The sequence below is a fragment of the Nothobranchius furzeri genome, chromosome 5 (genome assembly GCF_043380555.1).
Source record: "Nothobranchius furzeri strain GRZ-AD chromosome 5, NfurGRZ-RIMD1, whole genome shotgun sequence".
Lineage (NCBI taxonomy): Eukaryota > Metazoa > Chordata > Actinopteri > Cyprinodontiformes > Nothobranchiidae > Nothobranchius > Nothobranchius furzeri.
The window spans coordinates 62,492,194-62,511,675 of record NC_091745.1 but is presented as its reverse complement, the minus strand read 5'-3'; the positions used below and the strand labels follow the sequence as shown (position 1 = coordinate 62,511,675).

At 42.0% G+C, this 19,482-nt stretch overlaps 1 protein-coding gene across 1 annotated transcript in view; it reads left to right on the top strand.

Annotated features, from left to right (window-relative positions):
- Positions 1-19,482, top strand: part of LOC107379164 (raftlin) — a 188,851-nt gene that overhangs the window by 158,998 nt on the left and 10,371 nt on the right. Inside the window, exon 8 of the mRNA XM_070551002.1 lies at positions 17,536-17,639. Within this exon, the coding sequence (XP_070407103.1) occupies positions 17,536-17,639 (104 nt within the window). The remainder of the gene's footprint in view (positions 1-17,535; positions 17,640-19,482) is intronic.

The following is a 19,482-nucleotide window of genomic DNA, read 5'->3' as shown; positions in this document are numbered from 1 at the left end:
TCAGGGAAGACGCTGGGAGATCCTGGGAACTCAGAAGGTCGGGACTACTGCGAGACAAAACATTACTTGTGAGAGAAACACTGGGAAGCGCAAGGAAACACAGAGCTGACCTGATTACCAAGCTGTGTGGCTTAATTATCTGGCATCTGCTTTCCTCCTCCGGCCAGCTTTAAGTGCTCCACCTTAATTGCCTCTGATCAATGGCACCTGGTGCGGCCTGCCTGTCACACCTGAGGAGAAGAGGTGAGGAACCACACACACACACAGAACCTCACAGTACCCCCCCCTCAACGGACGCCACCCGGCGGCCGACCCCGAGAGGTCGAGGCAACAGACCGCTCAAAGTCACGGATGAGGGACGGATCCAGGATAGCAGAACGAGGAACCCAGGAGCGTTCCTCAGGACCATAACCCAGCCAGTCGACCAAGTATTGGCGACCACGTCCCCGAGGTCGGACGTCCAGGATCCGGGACACAGAGAAGGCGGGATGGCCATCAACAACCCGGGCGGGCGGAGGGGGCTCGAGGATACCGGTCTGATCTGGGAAACATGAAAAACTGGGTGAACACGAAGGTGGCTAGGGAGTCTCAGACGGACAGCTGAAGGACTGATGATAGCAGCAATAGGGAAAGGGCCCAGAAACCGGGGAGACAATTTCCTGGGAGCGCCCTTGAGCGGGAAATGCTGGGATGACAGCCAGACCTCCTGACCAACGGAGTATGCGGGGGCTGAAATGCGACGCCGGTCAGCATACCTCTTGTTTTGGGCTGAGGTGCGCTGCAGGGCGGACCGAGTATGGTTCCAAACTCGTTTGCAGGCCATCATGTGAGAACGGACAGAGGGAGTGATGGAATCGGGGAAGGTGCCAGGAAGGAGAGGTGGTTGATACCCGAGTGAGGCCTCAAATGGAGACAGACCTGAGGCGGCAGAGACGTGAGTATTGTGAGAGTACTCAACCCAAGGAAGGTGGAGGCTCCATGATGTAGGGTTATCGGCACAGAGGCAACGGAGGGTGTCCTCGACTTCCTGGTTGAGCCTCTCACATTGGCCGTTTGTCTGGGGATGAAAGCCAGAAGACAAACAGGGTTCAGCCCCAATGGAGCGACAGAAGTCCTTCCACACTTTGGCGATGAATTGGGGTCCGCGGTCTGAAAGGATCTCAGATGGGATGCCATGTAGTCGGACCACGTGGAGAAACAAAAGTCGAGCGGTAGTAGCAGCTGAGGGTAGTTTGGACAGCGGGACCAGGTGACATGCCTTAGAAAAACGATCTACTATAGTGAGGACGACTGACTTGCCTTTGGAGATGGGGAGACCTAGAACTCAGATCATGAAAGAGTTTAGTGAGATGATTCATTCCTTGGAGTAACGTATCCTGTTGCTGAGACATGTTCTGGAGAGCCGTTTCGTGTCGGCCCAACAGGATGCCTTGTTCGGACAGAGCAGTGCGCAGGTGTGCCGCAGAGTCTGAATGGAGGCCAGATGATTCTGTCATGATTCTAGGAGACTCTGGAGCGAACACACCCGGACACAGGAGAAAGTTTAACAGTTTTATTGAAAAGTTCAGCGGGTTCTCAAAATGGTGGAGGAACTCTGGACGGGTTTGCAGAGGCGGTTCTGAAGGGGAAACAGAAGGTGAGTCGAGGAGCAAGGAGACTGTTCCGATAAAAGAATTGAAGGGGGTGAGCTTACTGGTCTGCGTGGCGAGGAGTGTTTGGAGAGGAGGTGAGGTCCAGTGTGGGAGTGTGGCAGGCTGAGGTTGAGATTTTGCTGGAGGCTCGAGGGTGGACAGGCAGGTGGAGAAGAGGAGGATCCAACAGGGCGTGGATGAAAAGGCTGAAGCACCGCAGCCAGGAGGAGCACTGGGTGAAGCAGACACCATGGTTCAGGGAAGACGCTGGGAGATCCTGGGAACTCAGAAGGTCGGGACTACTGCGAGACAAAACATTACTTGTGAGAGAAACACTGGGAAGCGCAAGGAAACACAGAGCTGACCTGATTACCAAGCTGTGTGGCTTAATCATCTGGCATCTGCTTTCCTCCTCCGGCCAGCTTTAAGTGCTCCACCTTAATTGCCTCTGATCAATGGCACCTGGTGCGGCCTGCCTGTCACACCTGAGGAGAAGAGGTGAGGAACCACACACACACACAGAACCTCACAATCTCTGCCTGATTACATCATCAAGCAGCCTCATCATCGCTTGATCACATCACCATCTCACCCCACCGGTCTGATTAGATTGTTAGTTCACATTATCATTCCATGGTTTCATTGCTTGTAGGGCTGCAGCTATCGAATATTTTTGTAATCGAGTACTCTATCGAATATTTTTTTCGATTAATCGAGTACTCTAATAAATTACCCTTTTGTATTTGTAAACCATTATATCAAATAGCATGTTATAATTATGAAAGACCTGTTAAAATGAGCAAGCAATTGACAGTTATTCTTCAAGTTTTATTCAAAATTAGTTTGCAAAACTTCAGCACTTCAACTTTACTTCACAGTAAACAAATGGCTGTGCAAAAAATAAGTAAACAACCTGAGCCGATTTTCCCCTCGTGCGAGAATCTGCTAGCCTGCAAGCCAGACAAAAACTAGGAGGATAACTGTTGAAGTAGCGCTGCGAGCGGCTGCGGCCCAAACAGAACCAGAACCGCTCACGGTGCATGCACAAACAGCTCGCCGGCTGTTTCCCTATTAACACACGTCCGTTTTAATTTCTACACTTTTTTGTCTCACACAATAACAAGGATTGTCGAGAAAGCATGTTTGCCGTGGTTTTGTCAAATTATACTGATCACAAAACATTTATTTACTTTCTTTCGTTTTCCTCTCATAAATACCCGTGTCCTCCTGCAGCGATCCTGAGGGACAACAAATATCAATAACAACACAATAAAAAGTCCGACGTGTTGTGTAAAAACTGCTATTTTTAGCACATTTTAAGTCCGACGTGTTGCTACCAGACGTACGGTGTGAGCTGAAACTGAGTGCTACAAACGAAAAAGTCGCACAGTGTCCGCAGAATATATAGAAAAACAGGCTAAAAAGCATTATCTTGTAGAGGCTCCGAGTCCGCTTGCAGAAGTGACATTTACAGGTGCTGCAGCATGGAGGATGTGGTGTTGTGGTAGGCTAAATCCATTTTACAGTATTTACACTGTAAATGGGCTGCATGGTGGCACAGTGGTTAGCACTGTTGCCTCGCTGCACGTAGGTCGCAGGTCCAAAACTCGCCTTTCTGCGTGGAGTTGCGTGTTCTCCCCATGCATGCGTGGGTTTCCTCCGGGTACTCCGGTTTCCCCCACAGATCACAACATGCCCTACAGGTTATAAAAAAAAAAAAAAAAACTTGTACGTCGTTTTGGATAAAAGCGTCTGCGAAATGAATAAACATAAACACTGGACTACGTTTTCCGCCTAACGACGTGAAAAATGGTCCCACATCTTGACATTTTCTGTCTTTTTCGCACTCCACCGGAGTCCACGTTGTCCGCCATGGCTTAAGAGAAAGTTAAGTTACATTCGCTACTCGCGTGTGCAGTCCAGTGGGCATGTGCGTCACTTATTTCAGTCCGGGTGAAACATGACCACAGGCGACTGCAAAGCCACGAATTAATTAAATGTGAAATAAACGAATCCTCGAGGCAGAGAATTTGACTCGAGGATTTTTTGTACTCGAATTATTCGAGGTACTCGAGGAATCGTTTCAGCCCTAATTACTTGTTGTTTGTTTGATAAAATCAGTTGGTTGATATTGATTGGCTAGCGCTTTTAAGGACCTGAGGTGATTATATTAGTTAATAAATGTTATTGCCAATTAAGTTTTGTCTCAAGTGAATTTGTCTGTGTTGGATAAGATATGACCGCTGCTCGTTAAAAGAATTTTACGAACTTTAGACAGATTGGTAGAAGTTTGGATTCATTTTTCCCCTGTAAAAAGGGGTGGTGCCCTGAGGCATATCCACGGATATCCTAATTACGTAATAAATTGGTAAATATTTCCATATTTACAAATTTTATTGATGAATCCAAAGGGCAAGTAAAGCTTACAAATTATTTGTTGGCCAATAACCACAACAACAGTTATTCTGTAACAAATCCAGTTCATATGGAGTTCAGGGTTAGGGCTCTTCTGATTCAGTCAATTATAAAAGCTGCTTAGTCAAATCTGCCTTTGATGCTTCATTTTAATGCACTCAGATAAAGCACAGTTAGAGGGGTGACAGTGGAGAGAAAAAACCCCATTTAACTGGGAGACACCTCCAGCAGAACCAGGGCGTGCAGCCTCCTAGCAGTGGTGACAGGAGTCTGAGAGGACAGGGCAAGGTCAAAAATAGATGGGTTGAATCGTTTTTGTGAAAGACAAACTAATTTCATCGACAGAAACTACAAACATGGAGCATAAATAGAGAAAAGCCTGCAGAGCTAAGAATTGTGGTCAGTATGTCATCCAGTAGTCTGAGCCTATAGCAGCATAACTAAAGGGATGAGCCAGTATAATCCAGTCTGAGTCTATAGCAGCATAACTAAAGGGATGAGCCAGGATAACCCAGTATGTCCTCCAGTCTGAGCCTATAGCTGCAGAACTAAAGGGATGAGCCAGGATAACCCAACATGTCCTCCAGTCTGAGCCTATAGCAGCATAACTAAAGGGATGAGCTTGCTAACTAGAAGATTGATTAAAAAGGAAAAGCCTGAACTCTTAAAAGCTAACAGGGTTTCTGACTCATAAACAGAAACTAAGCAGGTTCCACCATGAGGAACCTGAGAAATGAAAGCTCTACGTCCTGCTCTACTGTTAGATCCTCTAGGACAGTGGTACTCAACCTTTTTTCACTGATGTACCCCCGTGAAATATTTTTTTCAGCCAAGTACCCCTAATCAGCGCAAAAACATTTTTGGTTGTGAAAAACAAGACCTTAAATAGGTGCCTTCAGTGACTGATTTATTAAACTTTGAAACTGATAAACAAGTACAAAATTCAACCATTTGGGAAAAAAAACTATTTTGAATATTTTAAAAGTTAATACTCCATAACTAAATGTATTGGAAACATTTTTCATCACTAAAATGTGATTCTAATCAATTAATTGAAAACAGTCACCATAAAACTATTTAAAACCATAAGATTACCCATTGAAAAATCCATAAATGTGCAAAACACTGCACATTTTTTGTAGTATCTCTTGAACTATTTGGAAAAATATATATATATAACTAGAAATATATTTAAAATAAATCAAATACAGGCCAAAGAAATGATTAAGCTAATTATAATTAAAGATTTGTGCTCATAAAAAGCATATCAACATAAAGTGTTCTCTTTTGGGATCATAGTATATCTGTTCTCTAAAAGAAATCATCAACGTCATTTTAAATAGCAATTGCTAAAAACAAATGTAAATCTCTATATATATTTTTTAAAATCAAAAAGAAGACTGAAATCTTAACATTACTGCACTGATCGGAGTGTTTTTATAGACTTTTTAGTGAGACACTTGGGCTTGTGCTTCACTGAGGATCTTTTTCATCCTTGGTGGCAGGGAGGCAACTGCTGTGATCAAGCTCTTTTTTAGACACAGTCTGCTTCTCTGATGTACCCCCTGGAGTTTCTTTACGTACCCCCAGGGGTACGCGTACCCCCATTTGAGAAAGGCTGCTCTAGGAAACCAAACATGCACTCTGAGATCCAGGTGCTCTGCTGTAAACATCTGGAACAGGAAGATCTCTAATAGAAGAATGGTCATGATCTTTCAGAGCTTTTGACGTTCAAAGTAAAAAGTCAATTCAGTTCTGGATCCTACATGGAGCCAATGAAGAGATGCTGGAACTGGACAATCTGATCTCTCCTCCTAACTCTCATCAGAACTCTGGCAGCAGCACTCTGGATCTGCTGGAGGCCTCTAAAGCCTGGTTCATGCTTCTCCGTCAGCTCCTCAAGGTACAGACACCCACGGATTGACGGAAGCGTTTTGCTCTCATACTTCTCCGTCTCCTGGAGAGTGTTGCAAAGCAATTGCCCGGCAGGACCACAGAGGGCGTAGAACTGTTCTGTGGATCCTGTCATGTATCGGTCCAAGATAGTGTGTTTTTATTGTGTTTTTAATGTATATAAGAGACTTTTTAACACAGACAATTTTGTCTCTCATCCTCCTCCACCTCTTCATGCGCTCCCCGCCTCTAAACCCACATTTCCTGTCATTTCCGTCCACAAATAAAATGCTTGCTGCGCATCTTTTCACTCCTCTAGTCATGGGGAATTAAACGTTCATATTTTTAGAGTTTTTTCGCGAGATATTCTTCAAGCTTCTCTGTGTCTGCCGCTTGTTATCCTCTGCTCTCTTTATGTTTTTGAGGGCGCAATGGCGGCGCTGTAGACAACAGCAGTGTCCCGACCAATCACAAGCTTGCGTTGTCCGTCTCGACTGACGGATGTTTAGAAAAGAGAGCTCGACTCCGTCCGTCCTTGCGGAGCTCTCCGGCAGGCATGCAAGGGCGTTGCGTGTCTCCGCACTGACGCAGACGTAGAAGCATGAATCAGGCTTAAGAGAACCTTTAGAACATCCTGGTATTATAGAAATGCACCAGTAAAGCATTATAAGTAGATGGATTAGTATTCCTGCATCACTTTGAGTCAGATGGAAGATGGCAATCTTGGTAATTTATATGAGATTTAAGGAAAACTAAGGATCCTCACTTTTGGGCTGGAGGATAAATCTATTAGATGGAAGTGCATCAGGATGTTTGATTTCTAACAAAATTGTATGAATGAATGAATGAATGAATGAATGAATGAATGAATGAATAAATAAATAAATAAATAAATAAATAAATAAATAAATAAATAACAACAGAAGTCTCACTTTACCTCAAAGGGGATCCTGTAAAATTGTATTTTTATTTATTGAGCCGTCTACAGTAAACTTTGCATTTGCACCTAACAAAAACATGTTTATGCCATTATTAAATATATTCACTCATATGAAGCGTACACTGAGAAACTGTTTCCCTTCTGCCAGAAGGAAATCATCAAAATAATCTGGAGTTTCCTGTTTAATGTGGAGCTCCACGGATCCCAGCGTCTGCAGCCAGAGCGCCTTCTCTAACAGACGCACAGGGTTTTAACTTTCAGACAAAAACAATCATTTTTCACATGTTGATGTTCCTCCTAAGAGGACCCCCACACACACACACACACACACACACCACACACACACGTTTTAGATGGTTTCATTCAGAAAACAGGAGAGTCACATTTATAAATCAGAAGGATGGGGACAGTTTTTTCTTCAGGTTGAAGCAGAAAAACAGTTTCTCTATTGTTGTTGTTTTTATTTATCTATAAACTATAAACCGAATTTCAACAAAGGGCTGGGCATGAACATGCGTAGAGGTCCTTTGTTATTGTTCCAGAGACAAAAACATGACAAATAAACCCTTTAGATAAAGTAAACATTTAACCATCAAGTGGTCAACTTGCTTCAGAACATTTAGTTTCTATATTTGATTTAAATATGCACCTAACTGAAACACTTAAAGGAGCAACATGTAAGAATTTTACAATGAAATAATCACTAAACGGTCTAGCTCAGTGGCCTAGTGGTAGAGTGTCTGCCCTGACACAGGGAGATCAGGGTTCGATTCCTGGTCGGGCCATACCAAAGACTTTGAAAAATGGGACCCAATGCTTTCCTGCATGACACTCAGCATTAAGTGTTGAATTGGGGGGTTAAACCACCAAATGGTTCCAGAGCGTGGCTGTGTCTGCAGCTCACTGCTCCCCCAGGGGATGGGTCAAATGCGGAGAACAAATTTAGCACACACATCTGTGTGTGACAACTGATGGGACTTTAAAGTCTCAATCATGTTGGAAGGAAGTTTACATTCAGACAGATTTCGTTCTCAGCCGGCTGGAGGTTTGTCCGTTTTTCTTGTTTAAAACAATTTGTGAGGTTTTCGAGTCTGCATCAAGCTGACGCTGAATTGCCGGCATTTGTAATTCACTACCAGTTGGAAAACAGCTCCAGAGTTGTTTAAAGAACCAAAGCCATTAAACAGGAGCGACCCAGAAGTAATTTCTTGTACCCCTAAGAAGCCACAGCATCTTTCTGTTTTTCTCTAATATTGGGTAAAGCAGGCTGGAGGCTAACATTGAGCTAAAAGAGCTAACGGTGATTTATAAACAAATATTCAGCCCTGAAAATATGTCAGATTACTTTATCAATTACCAACAACTCCATATTATCATGTGTGAAGTGTCAGTAAGTCAATCAAAGAATTTTGATTCCTTTAATGAGCTATAACAGCAAGCTAACAGCTGTACGGCGGAGGCATACTACTGCAGTGTTTAGCTTGTAAATCAATTAATGGCACACAAATAGCGATGCGAGACCAGAGCTCACTGAGGCCAACACTGACACCGGAATGCTCTAATTAAACCATGTACTACCGTAATTAGTGTAGTAAGTGCTCACTACCATAAAACACCCAAGAGTGCTAGCACCAGATAAGACAATGTATTTATCTACTTATCACTTTACTGTGTATGATTAGTCTTTGCTTGTTATCTAGAATCTTCTGGCACTGGTCCATAACTGTCAACAGCAAAACGGCAGTGAGGCAGTGATTTTTTTGCTTTTAAAAATGGACTGCAGTACTCATGTCTGGCCACAGGATGTCAAACCAAAACAACAATTTAAACATAAATAAATATGATTTATTAACATTCAATTTATTTTTTTTACCTATTATAGCTCTCATCACCACAAATAAATGCAATAAAAGATGTTTGTTGATCTTTTATAAAGGGTTTAAATAATCTGTGTTGACATAAAAAGAACATGTTTTTCTTTGATAAGATAATTAAAGTTACCTTCTGACCTCAGATCAGCTCTTTGAATCACCAGCTATGATTGCTGCTGCCCAATAAAAAAGCTTTCACCGACCCAAGATGAGGAGTAAGAACTCCAGCAGCCGATGCTCTGTTTCCTGAACCGGCTCGTCATTTGTGATCTGGTTACAGGACTCGTCCGGACCCAAACACCGGCTAATGGCTTGTAAAAGCTCAGGTCTGGATGCACTTTGAGATTTATTACTGCTGCAGTAATCCAGTTATAAGCTTGTAAAAGGTCTCTGGAGGGATTAGGTAAGAAAAAGTGACTGGGCAGTTAAATAAAACAATAAAAGTCATAATTATAAAGTACCCTGTTCTGATAGTGATGTGTTTGGAAACGGATGTTTCAAGAATATATAGCAATCTCTTATCCAAACCCAAGATTTGTTCCCATAAATACATTTTATAGAAGGATTGAGACCAATCAGAGGTACATTTCGGAGTATCAGACATTCTTAAAGGTTATTATTTTGCTGCAGAATCCTCCGTTGCTGTGACAACGCTTCAGGTAGAGCCAGTCTGCCTGCATCCATATCTGGATGCCCTTTTTTATTTATTTTTTTTTAAAGCTGTTTGCTTCATCATTATTGGACCCTGTCTGCTTCTGTAAACCTGTTGACCTGAGCGTCTGAGAAAAAAATAAAATTCAGCTCCGGTGGGAAACAGAATTATGGTTTGTTATGACTGTCTTACAAAGGGGAGTTGTGAACTCTGAACTCCCAGTTTGACCTGCTGCCATTTCTCAGGTTTATGGTACTAAACACAGAAAAGGAGAAAGGTTTAGGAGCTCACACCTGCAGGATCATGTGTTGTTATCGATTATTAATAATAATATAGACAATAATGACCTTTATTCTTTTTATTAAGATGCTCGAGTTTAAAGTAAGAAAAAGATGGTGAAGCTGCAGCGCTGTCCTGTTACTGCACAACCTTTCACTTGCAGATATCATCGACAACGATGTGATGACTTTGTTTTTTAATGCCTCAGTTTGGTGCCAGACTGCTGATGCATCAAGGTGGCCCCCGCATAATAAGTCAGGGGGAGCAGGAGAGCCACACTCCAGGGGCTGTGATTAACTCTCACCTTCTCCACAGAACAGCAAGCCATTACGGAGAAAACATTTCTCAATTTAGTAGCCAGGCAGACTTTTAAAGAGAGCTGGACTTTGAACATAAACCACACAACAGCTCCATGTCGGAACTTGGAGAGTAGGAATACTTGCATAAATGAGGTCTGGAGAAATGTTGTGTTCTAACAATTAAAAGCTTTGAGTTTGCAAAGGAAAAAGGTGGAGAAGTGGACAGAAATGTTTTTGTTTTCTGTAAAGATGGCTGAGCTGCATCCTAATCCTTCCTTCTCAGTGCAGCTGAACAACAGTTGTTTGTAGTTTTTCCTCCAACATGTTTGCACAAGCTAAACGTTCCTCAGAGGTCCTGGTCCATACTGAGAACCCCCCATTCCACCACATCCCAAAGATTCTGGACTGGACTGAGATATGGTGACTGTGGAGGCCGTTGGATACCAGTGAACACATGGGCATGTTCTAGAAACCATCTGAGCTTTGTGGCATGGTGACATCCTACACCAGAAGATGGGTCAGTGTGGTCGTGAAGGGATGGACATGTCAGCAACAAGACTCAGGTAGGCCGTGGTGTTTAAACCAGGCTCAGGTGGTACTAAGGGTTCCAAAGTGGGAACAGAACACCTGCACAATTACACCACCAGTGACCTGAAACTTTGAAACCAGGCAGGATGGATCCATGCTTTCATGTTGGTGACACCAAATTCTGACCCAACAGCTGAAATCCAGACTCATCAGAGCCAGGAAAGGTGTTTACAGTCTCCTCTGGCCCCGTTCTGGTGATCCTGTTTGAATTGTAGCCTCAGGTTCCCTTTTCTTATCAGATAGGAAAGACACCAGGTCTTCTGCCGCTGGACTCCATCTGAAGCAGCTGGTGAGCTTCTGCAGAGTTTGGTAGGAACCAGAGCTGATCTGAGCTGATATTGTCTTTCTATCATCTGGAACCAGTCTAACCAGTCTCTGTAGACCCTAGAGATGGTTGTGGGTTAAAATCCCAGTAGATTAGTAACTGTCAGTAGCAACCAAGCTACGTTCAAAGTCCGTCACATCTCCTCTTTTCTCCATTTCTGATGCTCTGTTTAGACCTCAGCAAATCATCTCTACCTCATTTAGATGTCTAAATGCTGCTTTCTGATCAGATCAGTGTGTGTGTGTGTGTGTGTGTGTGTGTGTGTGTGTGTGCGTGCGTGCGTGCGTGCGTGCGTGCGTGCGTGCGTGCGTGCGTGCGTGCATGCGTGCGTGCTTGTGTGTGTGTGCGCTAATAACTGGTTCAGTATGTGGATACTGCTCGTTTCTTTGAACCTCTTCTTTCTGTTTCCTTCAGTCATGTTTGAAGAACTGGAGGAAACTTGATTCTGAAGCAACATGTCCTGAATTAGAAACACAGCATAGTAGAATAAAAAGGGAAAAAAAATTATTATAATAAAAAAGTCAAAGAATAGAGATGAAGATATGGTGAAAATCATTGGATGACAGCAACAACATGCAATCTGATTTTAATTCCAGTTTTTCTGATCAGTTTTCTGTTATTTTTATTGAACCACTTCATTTTTACACAATTTATGCAGAAAAGCTTAAATTCCCTCCAGCTGCCTCATCTTTGAGTTTACTGAGCTGCAACCGATTGTTTCATTCTTTAATTGTGTTTGATTCTGGGTTCATTGCTTGTTTTCTGCCTCTTGCTATGTCCCTGGCAGATTTAATATTCAGTTTGCATTTTGGGGATATTTTTTCTGTTTTTTTTTATCAGAAATATACATTTGCATTCTTCCTTCCTGTTCATTCTGCTGATCTGACTGCTTCCATTTAACCCTTTGAGCAGTACAAGCAACAAAAGCAAAACAAATTACTTAAAGTGACAGTGTATGTTTTTCCTGGCAATAGGGGGCAGTAGATGCCTAAATCATTGCAAGCAAGCAGTATTTTTGTGCTGGAGTAAGACCTTACCAACGGATGCCCATTAGGGTAAAAAAGCCTTGGGGAGCGCAAATTTCGGCAAAATAACAAGAACATCAGATTTTCTTTCATCACTGGCAACAAGTGAAGAGGTAAATGTGTAAAACAACGAAGTTTTTTAATGGTGAAAGTTTTGTAACCATTTGTTACAAATCAGTAAATGTGTTTTGTCCTAACGGGCTTCCGTAGAAGGAAGCATGGCATCTAATATGGCGTCGCCCAGAGACTTAGACCTGCTCGACGTATTTTAGACCTGATTTTTATTTAATTCCTTTTCAACAACATATTGATGGATATTTCCAGAAATTAACAATAAAAACTACACAATGTCCCTTTAAAGAGCGAGTCACCCCTAAATTAACATTTTTTTTTGCTGACAAACTGAGTGTATTATATAAAAATCATTATTTTTGGCCTTTTAGTGCATCTTATTCAAAACATAAATCTTCTGTGTATAGGATATAGCAGGTTTTTTTTGTAAGATTCCAATTCTTGCACTGCTCTGGGTGGCTGCATGTTGGAGTAGCTCTGTTAACTACATGTAAGTTTTGCCTTTTTTGGACATTTTATCTTCTAGCATCTTAAGAAAAACTGTATTTTTCTGGACCTTTTACTTTTCTGTTTCTGGTGCTGTGAAGCTTAGAGGATTTTTACTGCTATTTTTTTTACTTTTTTCACTTTTTGAGCATTTGTTATTATGTGTAACCATGGCAACAAGCTGGTTTACAATCGGGAGCAGCTGATTAACATTGGAAAGGCTGAAACAATACCTTAACTGAAGCCACAAATCCCAAATGAGCTAAAATGCAAAAAGCGCGAATGCAGAGCGGGAGCAAAACGGAGACAGAGAAAGAGGAAATTCAAACCATCTCTTCCATCTATCATAATGGGCAATGTGAGATCACCGGCAAACAAGATGGATGAACTCCAAGCCCTATCAAGGACTCAGCCAGAGTACCGGTAGTGCAGTGTTATGTGTTTCACTGAGACGTGGGTGCAGAACCATATCCCCAATTCCAGAGTATCTCGGCCAGGATTCCTGACTGTACGAGCAGACAGAGATCTGAAGAGGAGCGGGAAAAGAAAAGGAGGTGGAGTGGCAGTGCTTGTCAACAACAGATGGTGCCATCCATGTCATGTTTCAGTGAAATGTCGTCTCTGCAGCCCAGATGTTGAACACTTGGCAGTAAGTTGTCGCCCATGTTATTTGACATGAGAGTTCACCAGTGTTGTCTTGGCAACCGTTTATATTCCACCTTCAGCCATTGCTGAAAATGCATGTGATGCCATCAGTTCCGTTGTCGCTAAGCTACAAACCCAATGCATTTGTGGCTATATCTGGGGAGTTTAATCACACCTTGCTCTCTGCTACACTTCCAACATTTCAACAGTTTGTCAGCTGCTCCACCAGAGAAAACAAGACATTGGATTTGTATTATGCAAATGTAAAGAATGCATACATGTCCAAAACAAGACCTCCTCTGGGACAATCAGATCACAGTCTTGTTTTTCTCTGCTCAGAATGCAAACCACTTGTTCAGAGGCAACCTGTGACAAGCAGAACTGTGAGAAAATGGTCACAGGACGCTGAAGAAGCCCTGCAGGGTTGTTTTGAGACCACAGATTGGATGACTCTCTGCCAAGGATATGAAGAGGACATCAATGCCATGACTGGATGGGCCACTGACTATATAAACTTCTGTGTGGACAATATCATACCCACCAGAACAGTAAGATGCTTCGCTAATAACAAACCCTGGATCACCAGTGAACTGAAGAATCTGCTACAGTAAATGAGAAAAAAAAGAGCCTTCAAGGAGGGAGACAGGGAATTATTGAGAAGTATACAGAAGCAACTGAAGATCAAGATCAGAGACAGCAAGGAGGCACACAGGAAGAAGCTGGAGAACAAACTACAGAGGTTCAATATCAGAGATGTCTGGTCAGGGATGAAAAAGATCACAGGCTTCAAGCAGAGGAAGGATTGCACAGATGGCAGCCTGGACACAGCCAATGAACTGAACAAGTTCTTCAATAGGTTCAGTTCAGGAACAAACCCAGCATCCTCCTCACCTGTCCTCAGCCAATCAGACATCCCATCCTCCTCTGATCCAACATTTTCCAGTCACACACCAGCTCTTTTGTCCTCTAACGCAGTCATGGACTCTTCTGGTTCTATAAAGCTGTCTTTAACCAAGTCAGGAGATGCTGCTGCCCCATTTACCTTCCCCTCCCACCTATCTGTCTCTAGAAGTCAGGTGAAGAGGCAGCTGGAGAGACTGAACAAGAACAAGGCTGCAGGTCCAGATGGTGTCTGCCCCAGGGTACTGAAGGCCTGTGCAGAGAAGCCCTGTGGGATTCGACAGCACCTCTTCAACCTCAGCCTGGCCCAGGAGAAGGTTCCAGTCCTGTGGAAGACATCCTGCCTTGTTCCAGTTCCAAAGAAAACTCGCCCATCAGTCAATGACAACTACAGACTGGTTGCCCTGACATCCCACATCATGAAGGTCCTGGAGAGACTCCTATTGGTCCACCTGAATAAGCAAACTAGAACATATCAGGACCTGCTGCAGTTTGCTTGTCGCCATGGAGTTGGAGTTGAAGATGCCATCATCCAGCTGCTTCAACCAACCCACTGTCATCTGGACAAAGCAGGCAGCACTGTGAGGGTCATGTTCTTTGATTTTTCCTGTGCATTTAACACAATCCAGCCTGGTGTACTTTGCCAGAAACTCCAGAAGACACATGTGGGGGCCTCAACTATCACCTGGATTAAAGACTACCTGACAAACAGACCACAGTTTGTGAGGCTGAAGAGCTCCTCATCAAACCAGGTGATCAGTAACATTGGAGCACCACAGGGGACTGTACTCTCACCATTCCTTTTCACCCTGTACACCTCAGACATCCAGTACAAATCAGAGACCTGTCATCTACAGAAATACTCAGATGACTCTGCAGTTGTCGGGTGTATCAGAGATGGACAGGAAGCTGAGTACAGAGAGCTGGTGGAGCGCTTTGTGGCATGGTGTGGAAACAATCATCTGACCTTGAACGTGAACAAAACAAAGGAGATGATTTTAGACTTCAGAAGAAACAGGACGGAGTCAAACACTGTTTCCATCATGGGAGAAGAAGTGGAGGTGGTTGAGGAATACAAATACCTTGGAGTTCACCTGGACAACAGACTGGACTGGAGAAAGAACAGCGAAGCCATTTACAAGAAGGGACACAGCAGACTGCACTTCTTGAGGACGCTTAGGTCCTTCAATGTCTGTAGCAAGATGCTGCAGATCTTCTACAAGACTGTTGTTGAGAGTGTAATCTCTTCAGCCATCGTCTGTTGGGGTAGTAGCATCAGAAGCAGGGACCTGAAAAGGCTCAACAGCCTAAAAAAAAGGCTGGTTCTGTTCTGGGGACGACTGTGGAACCACTGGAGGAGATAATGCAAAGAAGGATTCTCCAGAGAATCAAGAAAGTTAGGAAGAGCAGAGCGGGAGCAAAACGGAGAAAGAGGAAATTCAAACCATCTCTTCTATGGATCATAATGGGCAATGTGAGATCACTGGCCAACAAGATGGAGGAACTCCAAGCCCTTTCAAGGACTCAGCCAGAGTTCCGGCAGTTTTGGAACCACTGGAGGAGATAATGCAATGAAGGATTCTCCAGAGAATCAAGAAAATTATGGACAACCCTGAGCATTCTCTTCACAAGACTGTCCGACAACGGAAGAGTGTCTTCAGTCAGAGGCTTCTTCAGTTTCGCTGCAACACTGACCGCTACTGGAGATCCTTCCTGCCAACAGCCATTGTAATATACAATAACTCTTTGATGACTTGATCATTATTATTATTCTGAGCTACTACAGCAATCAATCCCCTGGGATTAATAAAGTATTTTTTAATTGAATTGAATTGAATTGTTTCTGATGAAGGTACTAATCCTAATATTTTAGGTGGTTTTGATGAGAATTTGTATCAATATAGGATGTAAAAGAAAATAAGATAGTTACACTTCTCCAGGATTCATAATTAATTTGTATGAGATCATCACCACACAGTGTGTGTTTTTGTAGATCTGGTCAGTAAACGACTCACATCAACCTGGTTTTTAAGGATTTGAGGGGTTTTCTTTAGAGACAACGTCAAGGCAGAAGAACAGCACTTTGATGTGAAGAGCTCAGTGTGCAAAGCTTTCATTGGAGATGATTTTTACACTTCAGAGAAAAGTCACAGTAAACGTGCAGGTATGTGTAGCGGATCTATGAATAAACTTCGTGGTTAACTTTGCCGCTGATTTGACTCATTTCTCTACTCTAGTTGCACTGTTGACTGTTAACGGTCTGGGAATCATGTGATCAGAGTTGCCGACCTGATTTCCTTCCATTTCTACTCTTCTCTGTCAAATAATGCCAAATATTTTGCGTCATCTGAAACTTTTCTGGCTGAAAAGGACCAGATTTGGTTATCTGGACGTCTCAGTCACCAGAGTTAACCAGAATTTTTTTTTAATTGAGAGAAAGTCTTAAAAGATGTATAAAAAGAACAAATGTCTTAGAAGCAAAAAAAATATGTATACTAAAAAGTATAAAACTATGGAAAAAAGTATTGTTTGCAGCCAATAATGTTATATTGGTTGACCTATTGATTGGTAAGATATGGCGTCAGCAGAAATCACCCCAAACAACTGACATTTGTAAAACTGGAAGAGTTGCTGGTGATGCAGAATTGAAGCACAAGAATATACGCACAATTCGTGCTGTTTTAAAATCACAGTTATTAAACCCCCAGCACCGAAACACGCAGCAGATTTCGTCCCATAACAACTTAATTCACGGGACTTTGTACTGTCATACAGCACCGTAAAAACAGCGCTTCTTCTGGTCATCGAACGCAACATTTTACATCACACAGCTCTTCCAGTTCTCCGACTTGATTCAATCACACTGTACTTCAACTGAATATAACTTTTGTGTTATTAATGTCTGTAGACGCTGATCAGTGACATCACTCCCTGCTGAGGCAGTTAACCAAACCTCCAAAATAACATTTTAGGGTATTTCATTGTGGGGACCTGCCGAATGTCCCCACAATTTCTAAAAAATTCCCACATTGCAGGTTAATCCATCAAAAATATCCTCAGAGTGTAGTACAAAGTACACGCACACATTCTGAAAGCTAATTTCTTGTGTTTTTCCATCCAGTGTCAAAATAACTGGCACCATGTCTGACTGCGGGTGATTTAAACTGTCGTGCTTTTGTGCGAACACCATTAAAAATGTTTAACACAAAGTGATCCGTTGCACATGAGCATTCTGTTTGCTGGAGGACTCACCGATCTCATCGTGGAAAAAGATGTAGCTGCTGATTTATGTCGTTGGATTTATTCTCCACTGCTCTGAAAACGCAGACGTCACACGTTCATTATATTAAATCATATCTGAGTCTGATTGGGTCTGTAATCATGGAGCTGGAAGTTTTCTGCAGCTGGTCTTGCTGCTCGTTGTGTTACTGTGGAGGACAACAAGGATTTTGTTCAAGTTTTGAGTTGTTTAGTGTGATGGCAGCTAGTAACCCAGGCTTTATTTTCTCCACAGGGTTTACAGGTCAAGGCTGATTATGTTCCTCTGCTTCAGTCTCTGGCCACGTATGGATGGAGACTCACCTGTGTGCTGCCAACTCCTGTAATCAAGACTAACAGGTAATCACTCTTTTCTTCACACTCCTCAGGGCACAGGAGTAACGTTTGACCTCTACTGACCTCTTTTGGCAGCTGTGAGAAATGCAACAACAGGAAGTGTTCTTGATTCAGCTTCTTCAGTCCTGCAGGATACCACCTAGAATATCTGATGAGGAATTCCTTAATTACAAATATTTGTTTTTAACTTAAATTCCTTTTTTTTTTTCAGGACAGATAAACTCACTCCCACATTGCTCAGTGGCTTAAAAATGAGTATATATATATATATATAAAAGATTTAGTCCTAAAATGTATCAAATAAAAAAAAATATGAGAAAGTGGCTCAATTCTTTTCCTTCTGAGAACATTTATTAGTTTAGTTGATTTATTGATCAGCTAAGTTGAAACATTAAAGTTAAAATGTATTTAGTTGCAGTATCTGATTAAAACATAAACAGCAAACATAATATCTACACATTTCTGAAAAAGTGTCATATGTTTTGGTGAATTTAACCTGAATCTGTCAGTCTGGGCTGCATCACAGCTGCTGCAGCTGTCTGTGTCGACCAGCAGCAGCTCTGTTCAGTGGAAAAATCTCCTCACAGAAACATAGCGGTTCCATAGTAAAGCCTGCGCTGACTCATCACTCCCTCCCAGCTGCTGTGTGAGTGTACAGAATAAGTAAAATAAGGGAGAACTAAGGAGCAATACAATACACGAAGTGTGTTGCAATCAAGAAATGACTTGGCTTTATTTATTATCGATAGACTTTTTGAGATTTTTTGTTTTGTGTGTCTGATGTGAGGTTTCCATGACAGTTTACTGTTTATTGTGATTCCCAAAAATATGCTTTCTTGTACCATTTCAATTTGAAAACCATCTATATTTATTGGCAACTCAAACTTTGTTTTTTGATTACCAAATTTTATTGCTTTAGTCTTGTTTAAATTTAATGACAACTTATTGCTGTCCATCCATATTTTAAAAACAATCAATTCTTCATTTATTTTTTAATGAGATTTGGATAATTGTCACTGCTATAAAATATATTTGTATCATCTGCAAATAAAATAAATTTTAGTAATGTAAAATTACATCTTAATCTACATAACCAGGATTTAACGCTGTAGCTATTCAGCTTTGTTAGATTCTGAGAAAGATCAAACAAATTAGCAAATGAAGCTTATATCATGTATAAATATCCAGGATATTTATATAATCGATAGAAGTTCATACACTAACGGGCTTGGTCTATATTTAATCCAAGGATTAATATTTAATTTAAGATATTTAAATTAATAGCAAAAGTTTATTCATTAAATCAGAAGACTTAAAGGAATCTTTGCTTGTTCAATAACCAAATATACACCACTCTGTGTTTCATTTCAAAGAAGTCAGATTTAAAGAGTTAAGAATTTATTGCTAACAATTTAAAGATGACAATTTAAAATGACAATTTAAAAATGACATTTTATAACAGCTTTGATATTAAAACTTGGTATTAAAAGCAACCTGTGTCTGAATGAAAGCTAAAATGAAATGTGTGTGTTTGGATGAGTGGATGGAATCTCAGAAGGTTTCTTTCAGAGAGAGAAAACACATTCTGGGTGAAAGAGTTGTTTTGCAGCTGAATTAAGTTATTTCTTAAAGAAACATTATCGAATGCAATCTGTGTTCTACCTCACCGTTCAGACGACCCTCTGTGTAGATCCAGAGGTCTGGAGGATGTTGTCAGCCTCTGGGTACTCGGTCCGGTAGGGAAGACCCGAGTGGCACCGACTCTCTGGTCCAAGAGTTGCCGCTGGTACACAGGTGTTGAGCTTGCATTTTAACTTAACTCTGAAGGAGTTTTGCATCAGCTGGT